The sequence below is a fragment of the Camellia sinensis genome, chromosome 4 (assembly GCF_055761805.1).
Source record: "Camellia sinensis isolate YWXY chromosome 4, ASM5576180v1, whole genome shotgun sequence".
Classification (NCBI taxonomy): domain Eukaryota; kingdom Viridiplantae; phylum Streptophyta; class Magnoliopsida; order Ericales; family Theaceae; genus Camellia; species Camellia sinensis.
Window position 1 is genome coordinate 104,248,507 of NC_138964.1, and position 18,488 is coordinate 104,266,994.

Below are 18,488 nucleotides of genomic sequence, written 5' to 3' on the forward strand. Positions count from 1 at the left end.
AATGAGCAAGTCCTGGATTTGACTTAGAATGAGGAGGAGGATGAGGTCCCTCAAAGTACTACTCTTAAAAAGACCATACCAGAGGCCGAGATCGCATTAGCCGAGAAGAGTTTGGACCAGACCCTTCTCGAAATTGATGCCGAGATAGCGGTTGAGAAGGGAGGAGCTCTGCTAACCGAGGCTAACACAACGCCAACAGCCGAGGTTGAGTAATCTGTCACTGATGCCAATGCTTAGGATCTTCTTCTTTTACTTGTACTTTTTGTTCATTTCGCTTTTGTTAGGCCGAAGTGCCATTTTTGTAACTGAACAAGTAATCTTTTATGCCAGGTCGAAGTGTCTTATTTGTTTGACATTTGAACAAGCTTCCTTTGAATGAATACATGCCTTCTTTTCTTTCTAAGTGTTTGGATGTTTCTCTTCATATATGCTTACTTACTACTTTCTTTCATGCCTTTCATACTTAGAATATTTTTGCATTTCTTCAAAATACACCTTAACTGTGTAATCACTTTGGGTTTGGAATACAAGTTTCACCTCAGATAAAAACCTTTACTATTTTTCTGGGCCAACACTTAAAAATATTTTAAAATATTTCTTTGCTAAAATTTCTTTGAACAACATTCAACAAGTATTGCATCCCTACTTGTACTTGCTATCTTTTACCCTTCTAACCTTTCCAAGTTTGACAACCTAGTTGGTTATCTTGGGTAATGAATACCTCGGATACCATTTCCTTTATTATCTCGGCCAACTTCAACTTGTAAATTGTTCTGAAATTTGAACAAGAGCCAAGCTCTCAAGTTTATTTATCATTCCTGCTCCCTGCCTCCTAATGTGAACCTAAGTTCCACTTAAGCTCACATTATGCGTTTATGGTCTTTTGTCAAAGTCAGATTTAAACAAAGATTAGCTGAGGTGTTCGACCTTGGTTTCTTTGTCAATCTAACTAAAGCGAACTTAGTTCCATTCTGCCGACACATTAAGCAAGTTTGAGTTCAACTTTGTTGATATGGTAAGTCTAAGTTAATTCAACTTAGTTCAACTCTGCCATATAATAAGTCTAAGTTATTCGTTATGTTTCATTCAGAAATATCACCAACTTAGTTCAACTCTATTATATGCAAGTATAATTCAACTCTGCCATATAATAAGTCTAAGTTATTTGTCATGTTTTATTCAGAAACATTGCCAACTTAATTAAACTCTACTATATGCAAGTATAATTCAACTCCACCGTATAATAAGTCTAAGTTATTTGTCATGTTTCATTCAAAAACATTGTCATAGGACCGGTCAGTCCTATCGCACAAATTTCGAATTCATAAAAATCAGACTAGCATTTTATTATTAATTCGGCTAATAAAATTATAACATAAACTTCGAAAAACAAAAAACTAATGATAAAAAAAACTTCAAATTGCAAGTGTTCCAAGGTCTTAGCAACTCCTTGCCATTAGTGTCTTCAAGCCGATATGCCCCATTGCTGGCAACCGAGATGATTCTATAAGGCCCCTCCCAGTTTGGGCAAGTTTGCCCTCCCTAGGATCCTTCTTGTTTCCGACAACTTTCCTTAGGACAAGATCTCCAACTTTGAACTCTCTTGGGTTAACCTTCTTGTTATAAGCCCTAGCAAGCTACTGTTGGTATGCCCCCAGCCATTTTGCTACTCTCTCTCTTCTCTCCTCCAGCAGGTCCAGATCTCGGGCCAGGAAGCCTCGTTAGTTCCATTCTCTACTCCTTGGGTTTTGATTACAAGGATGACGACTTCCAGTGGGAGAACTGCTTCAATGCCATAAGCCATGGAAAAAGGAGACTCCCCAGTTGATGTTTTCGACGTAGTCTGATATGCCCAGAGCACATTAGGCAACTCCTCCACCCACTTCCTTTTTGCTACTTCCAACCTCTTCTTGATCCCATCGAAGATAGTCTTATTGGGTGCTTCTGCTTGACCATTGCTCTGAGAGAAACTTGGAGTGGAGTAGTAGTTCTTGATTTTGTATTTTGCACAGAAGTTTTTGATTAGCTTACTGTCAAACTGTGTACCATTATCTGCTATTATTGCCCTTGGGATCCCAAACCTAGTGATGATGTTCTTCTATATGAAGTTCTTCACATCAATATCTTGAATCTTCGCAAGGGGTTCAGCCTTTACCCACTTCGTGAAGTAGTCAGTTGCTACTAGTAGAAATTTCCTTTGCCCAGTTGCTTGGGTAGTTGTCCAACAAGATATATGCCCCACTGGGCAAATGGCCATGGGCTGGATACTGGGTTCAAATTTGCTGCTAGTTGATGTATCAAAAGTGCAAACCTTTGACACTTCTCGTACTTTCTGATGTAGGCTTCAGCATCCTTCTACATGTAGGGCCACCAGTACCCTTGAGTGATGGCCCTATGAGCAAGTGATATGCCCCTAGCATAGCTTTCACAGACTCCTTCATGAATCTCATACAGAAAGTCCTTAATTTGGGAGGGATGTACATATCTCAAAAGGGGTCCAATGAAGGATCTCCAGTAGAGATGGCCATCTGTTGTTAGGCTAAACTTGGCCGACTTCAATCTGGTCTTGTGTGCCTCTTTTCGGTCCTCTAGCAACTTGCCATCCCTGAGGAACATCACTATTGCATCCATCCAACTTGGACCCATCTCCACACATATTGCCTCATATTCTGTTATTAGAGGTTCTACACTTGGTCTTGTCAAAGTAATCAATCATGATTGTCCTTGGCTCCCCCGACTTTATTGCACTAGCCAGGTTGGCCAAGGCGTCGGCGTGACTGTTGTCATCTCGGCTAACTTTCTGTAGCCGGCAATCTTGGAACAAGGAAAGTAATCTGACAACCTCTTTAAGATAGACTATTATTGGTTCATCTTGGGCTGCATACTTCCCTGTTGCCTGATTCACAATAAGTTGGGAGTCACAGAAGACTACCACCTCATCAGCCTCCATTGTAACTGCTAACTTCAACCCTACAATCAGTGCCTCATACTCTGCTTCATTGTTTGAGGCCTTGAATCCCAAACAAATAGACTACTCTATCATTTGCCCATTTGGCGATACTAACACTACTCCTACCCCTGCTCCTTGAAGGTTTGAACTTCCATAAACAAACAGGCAGAAGGAGTTACCGATGTAGATGTCACAGGGCTTTGGTTTATCTTCTTTCTTCTGTTTTGTTAGAGTGGAGTTCTTGGACCCCAGTTGGGTTTCTTCCTACTCTTCTGGGCATCCCAAGCCGCGGTTCGCCAGAGTCCGACGCGGGATGATAGCAGGAGTGAACTCGGCCACAAAGTTGGCCAGAACGTGGCCCTTAATTGTTGTTCTGGGCCTAAACTCCAAGTCATATTGGACCAACACTATTGCCCATCTGGCTACCCTACCTGTCAGATCTCCTTTCTACAATAGGGACTTCAAAGGATACTCAATCAATACCACAATCTTGTGGGCTTGGAAGTAGTGATTCAATTTTTTTGAAGCCATCACCAGGGCTAGTGTCAATTTCTCTAGCGGTAAGTACCTGGTCTCTGCACTTGCTAGGGTTTTACTCATATAGTATACTGCCATTTGTTCTCCCTTCTCTTCCTTGATTACCACAGCACTCACTATATGCTCCAAAACTGCCAAGTATAATAGTTCTTCTCCAAGTATTGGGTTTGACAAAAATTGAGAGGTTGCCAAGTATTTTTTCAAGTCGGCCAAGGTGACTTTACCCTCTTCTGTCCACAAGAAATCTGTGGCCTTCTTTAACAAATTAAAAAATGATTTACACTTGTCGGAACTTTGGCTTATAAACATGTTCAAGGTTGCGGCCCTTCCAGTCAACATCGGTACTTGTTTTGCTGATGTCGGGCTTTTCAAGTCAATGATGGCCTTGATTTGATCTGGGCTTGCTTCAATGCCCCTTCTGGTGACCAACTATCCCAGAAACTTACCAGACCCGACTCCAAATGCACATTTCGAAGCATTGAGTTGAAGCCGATATGTTTTTAAAATATTAAAAACTGTTTTCAAGTTTGCCAAATGGTTCCCAGGTTCTTTGGTCTTTATGACAATGTCGTCAATATAGATCTCTACCATCCTCCCAATTAAATGCCTGAACATCTTGGTAACCAATCTCTGGTAGGTTCCTTCTACAGTCTTCAACCCCAAAAGGCATCACTCTATGACAATAGAGTCCTTTCGGGGTAATGAATACTGTCTTTTCCTCATCTGGGGCATACATTGCTATCTGGTGATAGCCTTTGTATGCGTTCAAGAAACTCATCCTTCCATGCCCTGAAGTGACATCTACTAATTGATCAATCTTGGGCAGTGGGAAATTGTCCTTGGGGAAAGCCTTATTCAGGCTGGTGAAGTCAACACAAACCCTCTATTTGCCGTTCTTCTTCTTCTTCACAACCACAGTGTTGGATAGCCAAGTATGGTAGTTCACCTCGCAAATGGCTTTGGCTTCCAACAGTTTTTCCACTTCCTCCTCAACTGCCTCAACATGCATTAATGTCGGCCTCCTTGCTTGTTGGATGACAGGTTTAGCCGACCTATCTACATTGAGCATATGGCATGTGACCTCGGGGTCAATGCCTGACATCTTATATGATGTCCAAGCAAATATTTCAATGTTGGCCTGTAAAAAAGCCTTTAACTTCATTTCCATCTCCTCGGCCAAGCCTGAATCAAGAAGGAAGAAGCGCTCTGCATTCCTTCTTGGACCAGAATTTTCTTCAAGGCTTCCTCGCTCTTCTCAGCCGGTTCTTTGCTGACATCATCTAGGACTTCCATGTCCTCGTCCTTGATTTCTAGTTTTTCTGTCTCTCGCACATTGCAGTTGGATTTTATTACTACTATGCAGTAATTCTTTGCCTGCACTTAATCCCCTATGACTTCCTTAATCCCCTGTTTAGTTAGAAATCGTAACAACTGGTGCAGTGTTGAGGGAACAACCCTCATTGCATGCAGCCATGGTCTTCCTAATATAGCATTGTAAGGGGAGGAGGTATCAATTACCATAAATTCTGTGCTAACATTCCTGGTGCCTGCTTGCACCTCCAAATTTGTTGCTCCTAGAGGCCATGTTGGTGTTCCATTGAACCCGACCATTGGGTTGTTCGACTGCTCTAAATCATCTCAGTGAAGGCTAAGCTCCGTATAACATCTGCCATACATGATGTCACAAGAACTGCCTTGGTCGATCAGAATGCACATTACCTGGCATTCTCCAATCTTGAGGGTCACTACTAGAGCATCGTTGTGTGGATGCTATATCATGTCTAGGTTTGCCTCAGTAAAGGACACCATTGGTCCTTGGTACTTGTAGACGTCCCCCGAACGCCCCGGGGAGGAACGAGTCCCCCGCCGTTCCATTCGATACTGGGCTCACTACAATACAGGACTCTTAATTTTGTCATGGTTCTAAGTCTGAACCAAAGAGTCCAAATCCAGTAAATCGTTTTGAGAAAACAAATTTTTGAAAGAAGTGTCAAACATGGATTGCTTTGCCAAATACAGAGTCGCCACCTAAATATTTTATTTTGGGGAAATTTAGGAAACCCTGACTCGTTTGCCTAAGGCCACGTGTCCGTCATCACCAAAGTTGCCTCGGCTCGGGAACTTGGGTACGATTGGGGAAGGTCACTTCGTGAGCACCCTCGCTCACCCGATCAAAGATCGGCCTCTACTAACCATGATATCTATTTTTGAAAACATTATGCGTTCTTATTCCGGTTATTAGCCTAGATTTACTATGTGATGCGCACAGCATACAAGTATAGACTGGATCGCCTGAATTGGAACAAACATTTCATGTTTGTTTGTGTGAAAATGGTTTGATGGTGCTACTCGCAAGTAGGCTAAGACGTGGATTTGCCACCCTCAGGTGGGCTTAGAAAACATGATTTTGCCACTATCTAGTGGGCTTAAAACACACATTTGATGAATTGTTCCAAATCAAATAACCCAACCTTCACCCACAGGCATTCAGGCAGTTTATATCACATAAGCATATAGCCTCATGGTAAGCATGCTATCATGGCATTCACTCACACGCATGCAAGGATGCTAAAGCATAAAACTTACCGAGTACTCCAAGCCAAAACAGAAGCTGATTAGAAATCCATGCATGATCCTAACTATACAGAAATGCCTAATGCAACACATGCAAAAATGCAACTATAGCAGGCTCGGCTATTCTAAACATGGCGTATGAAATGCTACAGCTAGCATGTATTCAACTTGGAATTGAAAATACGATGCAGTTAGTATGATGCGCCGAGCCCGGTGCATGCAAAACAGATGAATGAATGCAAACATGCTATCATACTGTATGCTAATTGAAATATGCCCTAATCTAACCATCATAAGCTGGTAAATAAAAGGGAGAAAGACGTGGGGTTGGAAGACATACATCACACACACGCACACTTATTACAACATTGCCCTCGCGCAGAGGGTCCGAATAAATAATACAGTCCCGAATGAATATTACAGTCCAAATAATTACAAAATCCTAATTAAATTACAAATTTAACTAAGAAAGCTGTAAACTAGCATGCAAGCTAGGGACTGCCTCGACTCCGCTTCGGATGATGAATGATGCATGTCTGGGTTGCTTTGGCGCAGAAATCCACTGCGATGCCCCAATTAGCCTCTGTTTTGCAATGATTTCTTGGAAAGCGCCCCAAGCCCCAGAAGACTGCTGATTCTTGATTTGCTGCAACAGAGAGCAGGAAAAGGGCATGGCAATGTATTTTCACAAATGTATGCATGCCTCGATCCTCGTGCCACCAATCACGCATCTCGATGCATGATGGCCGAGGAGTCGAATTGTGCAACTCAATATAGAATGAATGCACATGAAAACAAAACAAAACCTAGACTTCATCATGGATAATCCAGAGTGTCGGCGACTGGGAATTGAGACACGTTCCGTCACTCGAAGTACGAAACGTCCCTCGTTTCCCGTGCTCGGGCTAACTCCTATCCCAAACACAATGCAATATGCATGACATGTATGAATGCAATTCTAACATGCAACCTAGCATACACAATGCTATGAAATGGCATACACGATGCACGAGATAACATGGCATACACAATGCGCTAACATACAACCTAGCATACGCAATGCTATGAAATGAAATGGCATACACAATGCATAATGGACTTACACCAACATGAGTTGACCTCAGCCACACTCACATAGGAGGCCATGAGATGAAAATGAGATACTCGAAATGCGTGCACACGTGCACGCAAATCGAGGACCGAACCTAAGGCACGAATGCCACTCTACCAAAGCATGGCAACGCATGGAACATGGTATGCAAACATGCAAATTTCAGCGCTAAGATATGACATAAAATAGCCCCGAAACATGGCAATATGGCACCCGATGCACGGAATGAGACCCAAAATGCAAAACTAGGCACACGCAATGGCCTATAGCTATACAAAAAATGCATTATTTGAACATGAAGTATGAAGACAGACTGAATACAGTCCCAAAACAAGCATATTTATAGTTTTAAGCAAGGCCAAACAGTGAACAAAAATAGGGCTAAACCAATATGCAAAAATGGCCCTAAATGTGAGATAAAGAAGCAAGTCATGGTTGTTGGCCTCAAACAAGAGAGGGCCCTTCAACAATGTTAAATAGGAACCCAAAACATGGCATTTTACAGTTAGTGATCAAGCCCAAAACAGTGCATAAGTAAGCTAAAAATACTATGCAAAATAAGGCCTAAAAAGAGGTTTAAACACAAAGAGCAAAAAAGATGCCTCAAACAGCAAAATACCCTTAATGAAACATGGAGAGGGGGTCAAAAAAAGGCCATTTAGAGTTCAGACCAGAGCCCAAAAATGCAAGCACAAGGGGTTAACAAATCATGCAAAAATAAGGCCAAAAGAGGGATATAAAGGCAAGTGGAAAATGGAAGCCTCAAACAGTGATGAGCCCTTCAACAATGTTGAATAAGGACTCAAAATAAGCCACTTTACAGTTTATGACAGAGCTCAAAACAGTTTACACGTAGGCCAAAAATACTACACAAGAAATAGGCATACAAGAGAGGTAAAGAAGCAAGTGCAAAAAGGAAGCCTCAAACAGTGAGAGGCCCTTAAAAAAACATCAAAAGGAGCTCAAAAAAATTCTATTTTCAGTTAGGGTCGAAGCCCAAAAGTGTAAGCAAGAATGGCTAAGGAAGCATGCAAAAATGAACTCAAAAGAGGGAAAAAAAAGACTCACCCTTGTAGACCAATCTTTGACAACCTCTTGGCACAAGAAATGGTGCTCCTTAGCTCTGGAAAGCAGCTCCAAGTGGCTAGAATGGAGGTGGTGGTTTCGTGCTAGGTGGTGGTGTAGAAATGGTGTAGGAACTTAAGGGTTTAGAGGTTTAGGATGTAGAGAGGGAGAGATGCAACATATGAGGCTCAAAGAAAAAATTTCTAACTCCCCAAAACCAGCTGGGAGTGCTGGTTATATAGACAAAAAGGGTGGAAAAGAGGGGGAAAAGTGGGGGGAAAAACAATTCAAGTTTTCCCCCAAAAGGCCAAACCTTCGGACATAAGGCCTAGAGGAAAACAAAATTCACTTCTAGGACACACTTGGGGAGGGGGTTATGGCCGGCTAGCTAAAAAGGACAAAAAATTCATTTCACCAGCTAGGTGGCTGGCCTGCTAGATTTTCTGGCCGGCCTGCTACTTTTAGGACAAAAAAATGGGCTGCCGGAAACAAAAGTGGCCGGTGGATGATTGGGAAGTCCAATGGTGGCCATTCAAGTGTCCAAATTGAAGCCCCGGAAGTTAGCTTTCCAATGGCGCAAACCTTGTATTAACATTCCTCCTGTGGAATGAGTTATGCCAGTTTCCGTGAAGCCGCGCAGATTCGGTCCCAACCAGAGTGATGCCCTACTTCAATCAACTATATCTCCCCCGTCCGGAATTGGATTTAGGAGATTATTAAGTGCAAAATGAAGCCCCGGAAGTATTATTTCCACGGTGGTGGCCTCATAGCTTGATTCCAAGTGTGCAAATGAACAGGCCTGATTTGGCGAGGGCTGCTCGACTCTTTCTTAACGGTTCATGCCCATTTTCTCCCCCAACTGGATTTCTTCCCTCTTCTCCTCTTTTCTTCAACTTCAAACCCCTAAGCAAGGTGTTTTGAAAGATTTTTTCAAAGATTTCATCTCTCTTTTATTCTTTTCCACTTTGTCCTTGCTCGGTTTATCGAAAAGCGCAACATTTGACAAAATGCGAGCCTCGGAACATCGTAAAAACTTTATTTCAAAAATGTTTTGAAAGAGAGGGTTTTACGGCTAAAATCTTTTGATCAAGATTGTTTTGGTCCAAAAAGGGGTATGAAGTTGAGCTTTGACTCTCTCCTTGCTGAAGAAATTGAACCTTTGCCCTGCACATCTTCCAAAACCATCAGTCGCGTCCGAGTCTTAAAGGCGGTCAAAAATGGGGTGTCTACAGTTGCCTCTCTTTGACAGAACTCGGAAGTCAAGAAGTGACGGGAGTGAATGTCAAAGCCCAGAGACGACCCATTTTTGACAAGGCCGAAGACTTGGACAAACAAACAAAATATAGATAAATAAATGGTTGTGCCCGCAGGCTGCCTACGTATCCTTTTTGCGAGGAATCAAACCAGCGTAGTTCAGGGGCAGGATGCAAAATGATATGGAGAAATATTTTGAAGATTGGACTTATACGCTACGCGAAGCCGGTTTGAAAATTGGACTTATACGCTACGCGAAGCCGGTTTGAAAATTGAGGACTCATACAATGCACTGCAGTGTAGTGGCTAAGATGCAATGTAATAGCTAAGAGGTAAAGGTATCTTACAGGGGCAATTGGTAATGACTTACCTCGGCAATGTCTTACCTCATGCTGATGTGGGAATCTTCCTCTTCTTCTCAGTTGAACCACAGGTACTACTTTTCTCCCTGACTATGGTTGCAGCTTTCCCTATTCTCCAGCAGGGTGACAGACTAGGTTGGATCAGTATCCAGAATTGAGGTGCATACAGATGCTATCTCAATCTATGGGGCTGCCATACATATTTCAAGCCGAGGATATACCCCTGGGTATTTAAACCAGACTTTAGTCTCGAAAATCCCGAACCTTTGCGTTCTAGGCATAAGCCATTCGAACTCCAGTTTCCACCGTCTCAGTTGGTCTCCTAGGAACTCACCGCAAACACAGGCAGGTGGCTATACCAGACCACCAGAAGTCGTTCGGGCACGACAAACACCAAAGGAATTGCACCTTTAGAGGATTTAAGGTCTCCTAGACTAGAAAGTACACAAGGCGGTGCGAATAAATGCAAGTGCGATGCGTAGAACAACGCGAATGATGATGTAGGATTTAAGGTCTCCTTAGACCAAAGGATTTAAGGTCTCCTAGACCAGGTGAGTTCACAAGACAGTGCGATACAGGTAAGATGCGCAAGATAGCGCGAGTATAAATTGCACCAAACAGTGCGATGCACAAAATAGCGCGGTAAAATGCATGCACAATGCAAGTAATGGTCACTGCGCAAAATAGTGCGATGAGATGCATGCACAATGCAAGACTTAGCACACAGCTTACGACATAGCATTCCATTCAGTTGGCACACAGCTCACACCATAACACTTTGTTCGTTTGGTCCATCGCTCACAACACAATATTCTGTTCATTCGGCACGCAGCTCGACACACAGCACTCTGTTGATCTGGGCACATAGCTCTTTCGGGCACACAGCTCATTCGGGCATACAGCTCATTTCGGGCACGCAGCTTATTTTGGGCACACAACTCATTCTTCGGGCACACAGCTCATTTCTAGGGCACACAGCTCATTTTGGGGGCACACAGCTCATTTTTCGGGCACACGGTAGACCTCGGGCACACAGCTCGTTTGGGGGCACACAGCTTATTTTTGGGCACATGGCTCACTTCTAGGGCACACAGCTCATTCTTCGGGCACACAACTCTTTTTCGGGCACACAGCTCGTTTTCGGGCACACAGCTCTTTTTCTGGGCACACAGCTCATTTTTGGGCACACAGCTCATTCTTCGGGCACACAGCTCATTTCTGGGGCACACAGCTCATTTTGGGGGCGCACGGCAGACCTCGGGCACGCAGCTCGTTTGGGGGCACACAACTTATTTTTGGGCACACGGCTCACTTCTGGGGCACACAGCTCATTCTTCGGGCACACAGCTCGTTTTCGGGCACACAGCTCTTTTTCGGGCACACAGCTCGTTCTTCGGGCACACAGCTCGTTTTCAGGCACACAGCTCTTTTTCTGGGCACACAGCTCATAATACTGCTCAATCTGAACACTTAGTCCATAACACAGCATTTGGTTTGCATTTTGAACACACAGCTCAAGCACTTGAATTTCTGAACACGCAGCTCAAACTTTTGGCGTGACCACGCAACCCACATTTTTGAAATCTGAACACACAGCTCGAACTTTTGTCACGAACACGCGGCCCACATTTTTGAAATCTGAACACACAGCTCGAACTTTTGTCGCGAACACACAGCCCACATTTTCTTGAAATCTGAACACACAGCTCAAACTCTTGCGATGAACACGCGGCCCACATTTTCTTGAAATCTGAACACACAGCTCGAACTTTTGTCGTGAACACGCTGCCCACATTTTCTTGAAATCTGAACACACAGCTCAAACTCTTATCGCGAACACGCAGCCCACATTTTCTTGAAATCTGAACACACAGCTCAAACTCTTGCGATGAACATGCGGCCCACATTTTCTTGAAATCTGAACACACAGCTCAAACTTGTTGTCGTGAACACACATCCCGCAGTTTCTTGAAATCTGAACACACAGCTCAAACTCTTGTCGCGAACACGCAGCCCACATTTTCTTGAAATCTGAACACAGAGCTCAAACTTGTTGTCGTGAACACACAGCCCGCAATTTCTTGAAATCTGAACACACAGCTCAAACTCTTGTCGCGAACACGCAGCCCACATTTTCTTGAAATCTGAACACACAGCTCAAACTCTTGCGATGAACACGCGGCCCACATTTTCTTGAAATCTGAACACACAGCTCAAACTTGTTGTCGTGAACACACAGCCCACAGTTTCTTGAAATCTGAACACACAGCTCAAACTCTCGCGGTGAACACGCGGCCCACATTTTCTTGAAATCTGAACACACAGCTCAAACTTGTCGTTGTGAACACACAGCCCACAGTTTCTTGAAATCTGAACACACAGCTCAAACTCTTGCGGTGAACACGCGGCCCACATTTTCTTGAAATCTGAACACACAGCTCAAACTTGTTGTCGTGAACACACAGCCCACAGTTTCTTGAAATCTGAACACACAGCTCAAACTTGTTGTCGTGAACACACAGCCCACAGTTTTTGAAATCTGAACACACAGCTCAAATACTTGATGTTGAACACGCAGCTCGCAAACACCAATTCTGAACACACAGCTCATATACTTCATGTTGAACACGCAGCTCACACACTTCAATTCTGAACACACAGCTCATATGCTTCGTTTTGAACACGAAGCTCACACACTTCAATTCTGAACACACAGCTCATATACTTCAATTTTGAACACGCAGCTCATATCACAACTCTGCTCGATCTGAACACACGGCTCATAACACAGTACTCTTTTAATTTTGAACACACAACTCATTCTGAACATACAGGATGCGACAACGGAACTTGCGAAAATTGAAACAAACTCAGATGCCCGACATTTTTCCTTTTCTTTTTTTTTGCTTCGAAGTCTGGAACCTATATAGCTTCAGATAGGTCCTACTTTTACTGTTCTCACATGACCTAGGTTAAACCCTGCGGTTTTTTTTTGAAAGAACAAAATCTTGTTTTGCACGAATGTGGAGAACGACACCGCACTCTGAGCATAAAACGATTTTTGAAATTGAAATGAGAAAAGGGTTCTCAACCGGGTATTGAGCCTACAACTGACCACAGCCAAAACGACTCAACAATGGAAAACAAAGGTAGAACAACCTAAACACATTTATTGACACTCAGAACGACTCAAAGCAAGAATTGAGACAAACAAAACAAAGGACACGACACACAGACGTGTTACCAAGACGAGAGACCTCTCAGTTCGCAAGGAGCCAGTTTCTCCGGGTATTGTTTCCCACCCTTTCTTATTTGTGATTCTCACATCACTCGGCCCTCAGGCTTGGCTTTCCTCACAAAACTCTTTTCCTCACTTTTTCTCTCATCGCACATCTCTCTATTCTTTAATCTCTCATTTTTTATCCCTCCCCTGGGTGGTTGACGGATAAACAAGAAGTTGCGGGCTCTTGCCCCCAGCATTCTGCTAGATTCTCTTTCTTCTGCGCACAGCTAGTGAATTCCTCCCACAGAGGAGTTGCGCTACAACTGGGTGTGTAGCAAATCTGCAGCTGACATCGGCTGTCGATGCTTTGCTGGGGAGTTTGGATGTGGTTAGATCTGCCCAGATGAGGGAGTGGGATATCTTGATCCATTCCAGTTCGTGCTTCCCACTTGGCTTGATACCTCGTTGCTTGGAGGATGAGAGAGCTTTCAGCTCCTTTGTTGACAGTTTCAGCTGTGCCCTTTTCTGGCAGGGAGAGTGCCCTTTTTGGCCAGTATGGTGCCCTTTCTGGCAAATGCACTGACAACGGGGGGGGAAAGACAGGAAGCCTGACTCAACTGTGCCCCTAGTTCATTATTTTGACCATTTTTGGTTTTTGACGTTCTGCTAAAACAATTTTGACCAACATGAGAGTTAGATTAACACACTTGTTCGATTTTTGATTTGAAATCATGCAAGTCATGTTATGAGCACTGAAAATTTTCCCTTTTTGGGGTCCAAGAAATGGTCCAGTTTTGGAAAAATGGAATAATTTTTGAGAGAAAATTAGTCAACTTCAGTAAAAATTCTCAAAAACTATTTTTGCAAACAGCCACTGCTCAACGAGCACGGAACCCGCTCTTGAGATGCACAACTTCAGATTCGAAGGAAAGTTGCCCCTTGTTTGAACGGCACCGCGGCGCATTGAATGGCAACGGAAAGTTGCCCCTTGTTTGGATGGCACCGCAGTGCATTGTAGGCAGTCCTCAGAGTGACGAACACAACCAAATCCTCAGATACAGAGAAGACAAAGATGACCAGAACCATCGCATGGACACAATCGAATTGTTTTACGGTTGGACTTCAGAATGAAGTTACCTACTTATCCCAAAGATGGGAATCAAGCCTTACGTAGTTCGGGGTTAAGGTACACTCGGGTATTAACCTCTCCTTTTACGCTCTATCTTTTGCCAAGGCCGCCCTTTGCGGGTTTTCAACCTTGCGAGCTATGTTTTTCTTCTTTTCAATTTTTGTGTTCTTTTCTTTTCTTTTCATTTCTTTCTTGATTTTCTTTTTTTGTTCTTTTCTTTGCATCTTTCTTTTTTGTTCTTTTGTTCTTTTCTCTTTTTTTTGTTCTTTTTCTTCTTTTCTTGCTCTAACTTTTGCCTAGGCCGCCCTTCTGGGTTTTCGGCCCAGCGAGCCTCTCAAGGGTAAAAGTATAGCTTTGTCCATGTCAAATGATTTTGAGATCCCAAAGTCATCTGAATCCAGGAGAATGGCTGTTGTTCGCTGACGATGCAAGAGTCCATCCAATGGAGGGTGAATTTGCCCCTAGTGTTTGTGGATAGGAACTCGGTTGTCCTTCAACAATGTCTTCTTCTTTCCTCCCTTCTAGGGTTTGGCATTCTTGCTGATCTTCATCTTGGACTCTTCGAGCACATTTGAAATTCTTGCCCCTAGTTCGAGGGGTGCTCCTGATCTAGCTTCGCAAGCTTCTTGATCTGACTTTGTTGCCGCTAATTCACGGGCTGCTTTGAATCTGGCCACACAGGCCTCACATTGTAGTTGACCGTTGAACGTTCTGAATTCGAGTTCAAGGTTTTGAAAGCAGAGGGGTCGAGTCTCGAGGCTGAGAGGGATCCTAAGCTGCACAATCTCAAGAGCGATTCTACACAGGTCTTCGCAAGACCGCGCAAAACATTTTTTGAAATCTTTTAAGATAGCGACCAGTCGCTCGCGCTGAAGATAGTGTAGAACCAATCTGGATCAAGCCAGGATCCTTCCCAGTACTCACACTAACAAGCATGATTTCATTCATTAAGGGCTTAGCATGCCTCTCTTTCTCTCAATTGATCAAATTTTTGCAAAACCCGAGGAATTCCTTCCTCTTCGTTTTCACCGCAGTGTTCAAAAGGTTTTGAAAAACTTAGGTCAATGTAATGAATTCAAGGCACAAAAGAGCAGGTGAGATGCATTGCCGTTTCATTCAAATCTTCTGGCACAACTGGCGCACGGCTGAAGCAAACACAAGAGTGTGAAAACTACTGCTGTTTCATTGAGATCTGTTGGCACAACTGGCTCCTCGGCAGAAACAAACTCAAAAGAAAGCGAAAAGACAAACACAAAACAAGCAAGTGATGTCCGAGGTAACACCCCCGGAATCACCCGACTTCTATATAACAGGACGGACTTGATACGACAAGACAGACCTCAACTGACTCAGTATGAAAAGACTGACTCAAAACAAAAGGACAGATTCAAAACAAAACAACAAGACTGACTCAATACCCAAGTCAAAATGTATCTTTCGCCAAATGCTCAAAACGGTGCGTGCCAAACACCACATTTGGAGTAAACTGAGTACCGCCCGCAGGTGGTTCATCCCTTGATCACATTCTTGTATTATCCTCGAAACTTGCTGACTCAGCGATAGTGGACTTCGCCGAACTTGGCGGGAGGATAACCCCGTTGTCAAATAGATCATGTACTTCATGACGAAGACGGAAGCAGTTGTCGGTGCTATGACCAGTTTGCTGGTGGTACGCGCAGTACTGGGTACCATCATGCTTAGCTGGAAGGGGACTCGAGAGAGACCGAGGCTCGAGGGGTTTGAGATGCCCTTTTTCGACGAGGATTTGAAGGGCCTTAGACAAAGGCATGTAGAGGGCATGGAAGACCCTGCGACCTCGGGCGGATATTTCGAAGTCTGTGAGTTTTTGCTGGATGCACTCGAAAAAGGATCCGCAGGAGCTGCCTTGGCTCTCTGATCTTTTCTAGGTGCAGGGTTAGAATTGGAAGGAACTGTTCTGGTACGACGGTCCCCATCTCGATTTTCTCCCTGGCTTGAACTGCTCTCGTCTTTAGTGGGGAAGATGTCATCCACAGTCTTAGCCACAACTGCGAGTACTTGTTGCTTATTCAGTCCTCTGGCTTTCAGAGCCTTAACAGCTTGCTGGAGTTGTTCATAGGGATCAGTGTCCATCTTCATCTTGTTCTTTCCACTAGCCTCAGCTTGGTGGAAGGCTTGGGTTGCTTGACCAGTACGAAGTCCGTCTGTTGTTGACATATCATTGCCAGAGCTCGAGACAGCTTCAGGTTGGTTGAGCTCAATTACAATTCGCCCCAGTAGCGGGGGCTCCTGCGGTATGAAATTCCCAGCACGCGATGCATTTGGTGGCGGAACCGACATTCCGTAAGCTAGATCCGCCATAGATCTTTGAAGGTCACCAATCATTCCCATCAACTCGAATGTGGTGGGCTCACGGGTTTGAAATAACTGGGGTTCCTAGATCGGATGTGCGGCAGGTGACCAGAGCGGGTATGGCACTTCAACGTCGGTATCACCCTGTATGATGATTCCCTGGTTGAATGCGGCTTCCATAACACTATTTCCTCTGAATTCTGTGTCATCACGAGTCTGCTGAACTGATCAGAGGTGATGTGACTGGTGACTGACAGATCAGATGGACTGGACTGATGACTGACAGATCTGATGAACCAGTGAGCCTTTTCTTGTCTTGCCTCAGCAAAAGAGAACACTGGTTTGCTCTGAACCGAGTCCCTGAACTGAAAGAAAAAAACATGCAGCATCTCAACCCAATCCCACCAATACAGACATGAACATAACTGAATAACTGCATTCGACCACTGATCACTATTCCCAAAATTACTGCCCCCAAAACTGAACCTGATACTCGCAGATATAACTGATTCGCAAAATACTGAACTAGTGCCCGCAGGCCTAACACCCAAACTTGCAAACTGATACATACATTCCTGTAGAGACGCACTCTAAAAGCACATAACAGATAAGTGAGAGCCAAAACACCCCTATGTTGGGGTAGGGTTTCCTTGTCCCATTTTGTCAGGAGCTAGGGTTTCACTACGCACGCAGCAATTTCAAACAACCTACGATCGGGTAAGCAACCTGTCCTAGCTTGGAATGGTCACTACGGATTCCGAATATGCACTAGGTCGAATGGTCAAAAGGGTGCCTCGGTAAAACCGGGGTTTGTGTTCCCATACTGGTAGAGCCCACAACCGGTCAGCCTTATGGTCATGCCTTGACAAGACAAGCCTCCGGCAAACCGTTCAGGAATAGCAGATGGCAAACACGGTGTCCTAGGCGCACCAATGCAAATGCAATGCAAAGAAACACATAAGTGTAGTCAAAACCAGATATCATGAGTTCGAGTCAAGTTCTCTAAATCCCCAGCAGAGTCGCCAGAAACTGTAGACGTCCCCCGAACACCCTGGGGAGGAACGAGTCCCCCGCCGTTCCATTCGATACTGGGCTCACTACAGTTCAGGACTCTTAATTTTGTCACGGTTCTAAGTCTAAACCAAAGAGTCCAAATCCGGCAAATAGTTTTGAGAAAACAGATTTTTGAAAGAAGTGCCAAACATGGACTGCTTTGCCAGATACAGAGTCGCCACCTAAATATTTTATTTTGGGGAAATTTAGGAAACCCTGACTCGTTTGCCTAAGGCCACGTGTCCATCATCACCAAAGTTGCCTCGGCTCGGGAACTTGGGTACAATTGGGGAAGGTCACTTCGTGAGCACCCCCGATCGCCCGATCAAAGATCGGCCTCTACTAACCATGATATCTATTTTTGAAAACATTATGCGTTCTTATTCCGGTTATTAGCCTAGATTTACTATGTGATGCGCACAGCATACAAGTATAGACTGGATCGCCTGAATTGGAACAAAACATTTCATGTTTGTTTGTTTGAAAATGGTTTGATGGTGCTACTCGCAAGTAGGCTAAGTCGTGGATTTGCCACCCTCAAGTGGGCTTAGAAAACATGATTTTGCTACTATCTAGTGGGCTTAAAACACACATTTGATGAATTGTTCCAAATCAAATAACCCAACCTTCACCCACAAGCATTCAGGCAGTTTATATCACATAAGCATATAGCCTCATGGTAAGCATGCTATCATGGCATTCACTCACACGCATGCAAGGATGCTAAAGCATAAAACTTACCGAGTACTCCAAGCCAAAACAGAAGCTGATTAGAAATCCATGCATGATCCTAACTATACAGAAATGCCTAATGCAACACATGCAAAAATGCAACTATAGCAGGCTCGGCTATTCTAAACATGGCGTATGAAATGCTACAGCTAGCATGTATTCAACTT

At 43.9% G+C, this 18,488-nt stretch overlaps 2 protein-coding genes across 2 annotated transcripts; both read right to left on the reverse strand.

Moving 5' to 3' along the window:
* Positions 1-1,666: 1,666 nt before the first annotated feature.
* On the reverse strand, positions 1,667-2,950 carry LOC145823938 (uncharacterized). The gene is made up of 2 exons (XM_082923511.1): positions 2,843-2,950; positions 1,667-1,960 (listed from the first exon to the last, which is right to left on the reverse strand). Exons 1-2 carry the CDS (start codon positions 2,948-2,950, stop codon positions 1,667-1,669), a joined length of 402 nt encoding a protein of 133 aa, XP_082779637.1.
* Positions 2,951-3,214: 264 nt separating this feature from the next.
* LOC145823939 (uncharacterized) lies at positions 3,215-3,826 on the reverse strand. The gene is made up of 2 exons (XM_082923512.1): positions 3,485-3,826; positions 3,215-3,397 (listed from the first exon to the last, which is right to left on the reverse strand). Exons 1-2 carry the CDS (start codon positions 3,824-3,826, stop codon positions 3,215-3,217), a joined length of 525 nt encoding a protein of 174 aa, XP_082779638.1.
* Positions 3,827-18,488: the final 14,662 nt, after the last annotated feature.